The sequence below is a fragment of the Mastacembelus armatus genome, chromosome 21, assembly GCF_900324485.2.
Source record: "Mastacembelus armatus chromosome 21, fMasArm1.2, whole genome shotgun sequence".
Classification (NCBI taxonomy): Eukaryota; Metazoa; Chordata; class Actinopteri; order Synbranchiformes; family Mastacembelidae; genus Mastacembelus; species Mastacembelus armatus.
The window spans coordinates 17,361,344-17,367,855 of NC_046653.1; the positions used below are offsets into that span (position 1 = coordinate 17,361,344).

General features: G+C 36.7%; 1 protein-coding gene across 1 annotated transcript in view; it reads left to right on the forward strand.

Moving 5' to 3' along the window:
* LOC113122995 (junctional adhesion molecule B-like) overlaps positions 1–6,215 on the forward strand; it is a 28,693-nt gene extending 22,478 nt beyond the window's left edge. Inside the window, exons 11-12 of the mRNA XM_026294704.1 lie at positions 5,564–5,725; positions 6,050–6,215. Coding sequence (XP_026150489.1) covers positions 5,564–5,725; positions 6,050–6,215 — 328 coding nt within the window. The remainder of the gene's footprint in view (positions 1–5,563; positions 5,726–6,049) is intronic.
* Positions 6,216–6,512: the final 297 nt, after the last annotated feature.

Here is a 6,512-nt window from a genome sequence, read left to right on the forward strand (position 1 = left end):
GTGCTTGCAGCAGCATGATGCCTCAATGGTGAGCAATGTCAACTTAGACCAAGAAGAACCTGAGTTCTTCTTCAACCAAATTTTATCAAATTGGTTTAATTTGTCCGTAGTGTTTAAAGCCTGTGGTGTGTTAGCTCTGTGATGGACTAACTCTGCTTTTCCCCAGTACATGCTGGGATATGTGCAAGTTGTTTTATTGCCATGTGTTGCATTTTTCAGTTGTCTGCAGGCCCAGACCTGTCAGTTTTAAAGTATGGCCACTATAGCTTTTCTTTAATACACAACTGTTGGTGAGTAAAAGCTAAAATTAATGCAGTAAGTGATACTAGCATTGCATGAGGACACAACATATACCCAACAATTAGGAGTTAAATTAGCACTGAGCACTTATTCTTAAATCTGTACACCTATTGTATGACTGGCAAATATTGTGATTGTGATTGTGTGAAAAAAAAACATTATTAATTGTGTTTTAATGGTAAAATGATAAGATAAAGTGCATGAATAGGTTAAGAGTAATCAAAATTAATTAATTACATATATTCAATAAGTAAAATGTCTTTTCAGTTCTTTTGACCATTCAATTTCTATGTAGAACAAATTCTGATATTACATAATTGCCAACACATACTGTAAATTTGCTGTATCTGACTGAATGTGGTTTGGGTATTTGGATAGGGTATTTGTGGACAATTTATTAGGATCTCTGTGTTTCTCAATTTGGTTTACTAGGCTATCTAAATAAGGTGACTTGACTAACAGATTCAAGCAAAAAATCAGAAAGCATAAAAACCATTTTTACATCCATGTCCAGAATCTGGAAATCATATTTGTTTTCGAACATTTTCAATTTCCTTAACACCACGAGGTTATTTTCCACTCTAATGTAAGATAAATTTTAATATCTCCACCTGTCAGCATACTCAAGTACATGCCCACCTCGCCTCCCCCCGCACTCCCCTTGTTTGCCTGTGTTTGGGTTATCATGGAGTTGAGGCGAACTTGTCATCAACATGGCGACTGCTGTAATGCAATGCAAATTATATAGATACTGCTGTAATGAAATGAAAAATTATATAGATACACAAATACAAAATAAAAAAATATTGTGTTGTAATTTTTAGATTATTATGGACATAAACCCTTATAATGTGCCACATAGTCATTTATGGTTTAAATATAAATTACCCACAAATGAATGAGATTTACCTTAAAATTACAGAGAAAAACTTTAGACGTTTACTATGGATATAAACCTTTATATAATGTGCAGCATATTTAATTACTGTTAATCAGCTTAATTTTACATACATTTTTTCTGTAATTCAAGAAAATGGAAAATAGCATGTCAAATAAATACAGTAAATTTATTGTTACAAAATGAGAAATGTTAATTGTAGCTAAGAGCTTTAACTCATTCGCCTGTCAGAAGTGGCATGTGTCAGTTAAGGGTGTGTTGTATGTCCATTTTCCAATGAAGACTTAAAAGACATACAGGACATGCCAGAGCAAACTGCAAATGTTTAAGGTACATGATGAAAAAAAAAATTATTTTGACCACAACCCCTTTTATAATGAATTTAATATTGAAAATAAAAAACATTCTGTTATTAGGCAAACAAACCATTCTGCTACTGCGTCAAGGGAAACACCCTTAACCCCGCCTTGACCTACTTTTGTTAAAAAAACAAACCATTATTTGACCACGCCCCCTTTTATAATTAATTGAATATTTAATTATGATCTTATCATATAAACAAATCATTCTATTACTACTTGCCATTACCCAGGGCATAGGGCGTAGCAGAGTTTATGAGTTTTTAACTCAATATATTTCCAACTATCATCCCAGTTTGGTCCTAGTTTAGTCTCTGCCACATGTTTTCCCTGCGTTGTCCACTTCTGGACATTTCTAGAAACTGTCACTTTCCATCTAGTCTCCAGTCTGTTTTTACTTCAGCTGTGCTTGCTGAATTTGTCTCTTGCCCTCATGCCTCCACCCTCAGCTCACCTGCCACCTGCCTGTTCCTATTTTGCATACCCTGTTCCTATTTTGCATACCCTGTTCCTATTTTTCTTAGCTGTTGTTTACATTTGTTTAATTCTTGCATCTTCCTTGGATTACTGCTTGACTCAGACTGCTTGTGTGTTTTTAGCTGTTGCTAGGACTTTTTCTCAGCCTCTGGCCCTCCCTGCTCTGTGCTGTGTACCTGGACTCTCATGTGTTGTTTTGTGTTTATTTGAATGAACCTGATCTCTTCAGCCTGTGTCTGCATTTTAGTTTTAGTTTGATGTTTAGAACACACATTGTGACACATATCACAAATAGTGGTACGGTCTTTTCTGTGCCAGCAAAATACAGAAAAGCAGATTCAGCAGCTAAATGATCCATTATATTGGCATTTTTAGCCACTAACTTGTCTGATTGCCTTCACTGAAAATTCCCTGCTGTGACTGGGAACTAAATTGATGACAGTGGTGAGAGTACCCAAACAGTAAAGTTGTGAGCTGTGTGATAGTCCTGGGCTGTATGACAGTAAATACATTTAGCTTTGATAGATTTTTAGTTTATTTGGTGAGCTTTCACAGTCCATTTGTTCTTTTTTATATTCATATTACATTCTTTGATTATAGAGCAATATGAGAAAACAACAAAGATGCAAAAAAATATCAGTTTCTTTCTTCTTATAATCCATAACCCTTTGTTTGTATTCATAATGTACCCATCTCTGCTCAAGAGGTGAAATAATTATATTAAAACTGACTCTCTAAGTAGGCTTAATCTTTTTCAAACACCATATTTATCTCTAGAGCACCTCTGATGTGAACTAACATATTGAATTCACCAGTGAAATAAACACCCTATTGTAAAAAAAGGCTCATTTTTTGTAACTTTGATTTGAAACTTGGTTTTATTTTACTCTTCATGCATCCAAATTATTCCATCCAAGCATGAGATGGTTGTATAAATGTTATCTCACATACTGGTGACCTTTTAGGGGCACTGTGCCAGCCAAACACTCTGGCTGAAAGCTCTGAATGGATCTGTGATGACCCATATCTCCCCCACCCCAATTGGCTGGTCACACTTGGATGAGTGTGCAGAAAGACCTTCTCATTTTTGGCTTCTAATGGCTGCTTTTTGGACAGCCTGAAGCAGGTAGTGACAGAAATGCTGGGGAAAAAAATTATGAAGGCAAACTGCAGCTTTACTGTAGCTGTGACTTTGGGAATATATTTCCAAATGTCACATTGCACTTTGTGTGTCATTGCTAAACCTAAACTCTGTCCAAGAAAGAAAATGAGAAACGCTGGGGGTCTCTGAGATGAGAAATTGAAAATTGAAAAAAAATGAATGAGAAATCAATATGGTTTGGTAAAAAATGGTATATGAAGAGCTCACTCCTTTATAGCTGATATGTTTAATAATATTTAATAATGCTTTTTACTTTTAATAACCCCCATAAATGTTGTGCGCTGGTGTGTGTGTTTGTGTTTAAAAAGCCTTTTAAAACTTAAAATGACATATTCATCACCTGTAATAAATGATTTAAAACGTCTGTAAGAACAAATATGATTGTTGCTGCATTAAACAACACCAGGTCAAGGACTAATTCACTGCTGCTTTCACATTGCTTTGCTATTATTATGAGATTTGCTGACAGGAACATATAGAATAATACCACCTTTATTATACACATTATCCAAATGCATTTAGGTATTCAGGCTGTTTTCTGTTATTTTAGGATAGGCTTGATTAATTTAGGAAGTATTGGAGTTGCAATAAAGTTGCTCACACTGTCAGCACAATCACATTCAAACTCAGCAACCATGTCAATGCACATACTGTATATTTATGAAGGCACTATTGTATTTGCTCATAATCTTCTGCTGGATATGCTGTTTGTCTGCTACATATTCTCTTCTGGCTGTTACACCAATTCAGCCTCCTCCTGTTCTGGTTTCTTGTTGTCATACCTCTTTATGGCTTCTGTTCTGCTGTACATTTCATGGATCTCATTTTAGTGGCATGAGTCTGTTGGGTATCGTTTGCTGTAGCTGTGGGATACTCGTTATGCTTCCAGCTGAATCTTTGTCTGCTGCTGGAATTCACAGAAAAGCAGTACCTATTATATAAGAACATGTTTGAATTAAATGCAAATGTCTGAGCATTTGCACTAGATTTGAGGGAAACAGAAATCTGACAAACACATTATTAACAACTAAAATTTCAAGTTGTACAGATTTGTTCTGCTGTACATTTTGTAAATTTGTAATTATATATAATATATATATATATATATATGCTTTTTACTAGCAAGTAGCCTAGTAAGTTGCCTAGTGTGGGTTAATCCTTTCAGCTTCTCAGGTTTAGTGCTAATTTGAATTTTAGACATTGACGCATTACTGGATGGGCCTATTTGCCGCAGGCCCAGGGGCCCAAGGGTATGGTTATGAAGGGATTGTTAACCTCTTCCTCCATTGGGAAGTCTACAAAGAACAAAATGCAGAGACAAAATGAATACAAAACAGCTACAAAGACATACAAACTACTAAAAACAGACACAGTTAAAAGAGTGTAAAAACAACACTAATTGCTGCAAAACATGTAAATATAGGTACTAAATGGCTATGAAGAAATGTAAGATTTGTCAAAATGGGTACAAAATGGCTAAAAAAGACACAAGAATAGAAAGAGAAAGCTAATAACCATAAGATGACACAAACGACAAATCACATCGGTGCTCCTATAAATGTAGGAACTAGGGGCTTTTTTACGTCTTTGCTCATAATCCATCCATGATGCCTAAGCTAACCTGCTAAAGCAAGATCAGCATCTTACTATCTTACTATCTTACTAGCATCTTCCAGTAGCCAGTTAATGTCTAGAGGCAAGTGGACAGTGGGCTTTGTGCAGTGCATGTTAAAAGTGAAGGCTGGACAGACAGAACTACATTCCCATGAGCTTAATCCCATCTAGTGAGACTTTGTGTCATTAACATGTGGTCAAGCTTTTGTGTCAGTCATGACAGAACAAGCATGATATGTAGAAACACCTGACATATCACTCACACCGTGGGGACCAAATGTCAGTCCCCACGAGCACAAGCATTGCAATCAATAGAAAACAGCCTCCTGATCTGCCTGGTGCAGTTTTTTTTTTTTTTAAACATTTCAGTTTTTTTCTGTCAAGATGGGGTGCTGAGTGTACATTAATGAGAAATAAAATGAACTTTTTTGATTTTGGCAAATGGCAGCAATGACACAAAGAGTGAAAAATTTAAAGGGGTCTGAATACTTTCCGTACCCACTGTATGTGGGTGGCTGGAGGCTGAAGTGGAACAGTTTCTCTGGTGTGTGTGTGTGTGTGTGTGTGTGTGTGTGTGTGTGCTGACTGTGCCCACAGGTTAGGACTGACTTATGTATGAACTACATTTAAAATGATTAATTATTTTCGCATTGTTATACCTGACACTGTGATACAACTTTTAATATACAGCACAAGCAACAACCCATATCATATATCATTTCCTGTGTCCCATGTCCCCTCCACTTCCCCCAGTGTCAAAAGACCAGACCACCTGACCAAGTATTTTTTTACCTCGGAAGAAAATCAAAGCCTGGAGCAGAGTGAGACAGAGGAGCAGGTGGAAAATGCTGAAGAGCAGAGAACATACAGCCGGCAAAGGTGTAACAGTGACAGCACTTTGAAAGTCACAACGAGGTGGATGCACAGTACAGTGCACTGCAGGTGGTGTATTTATAGCATGTCTGGTATAATTTATGCATGAAAAATTCTCAGAAGAAAATTTGTATAAAAATGATCCTTTTCAGTCTTATGATTTGCTATTCAGTGTAGAATATTAAGAAGTACACAGCAGTTAGAAGAAAATGAATGCATTTCAATAAGCTATGGGTGTGTTGTTTAGGTGAAATATGATGAGCTGTTGCAGTGATGCCAGCAAGCAACAGATGAACTCAGCCATAAAGCTGTTCAGACATCCAACAGTCCCTTTGCGAGTATCCAGACCCGTTGACGTCTGTCCAGCTCAGCTGCTCTATCCAATCTGACAGTGGTTCTGGAAGATGGCCAGCAGCCTGAGCACAAAGCCCTCTTCAAGGAGATCTTCACCTGCATTCCCAAAACCAAAGAGGACCTCAGTGAGAACAGGTGGCCAATCAGGGGCAGTGTTTCACAGGGTTCTGCCAAATGATTGCATTATTCTTCATTCTAGGACTTAATTTGTGTTTGTGAATGATGTTGACAAAGGAGAAACTTTGAGGTTGCTGGATGTTGATGCACCTACATTTTTGTCAGTCAGCACCGTTCCTCTTATTCTGTCCTTAAACAAAAGTAAGTGTGTATATAGCATAATATAAACAGCCGAATGATTGCATTCTAAAGTTCAACAACATCTAAACAGAAAAGCTATATGTAGAAAAAAGTATATAAAGATGTGTATCGTTTTATTAATACGTCAGATATATCAGATCTTCTAATAAATGGTCAG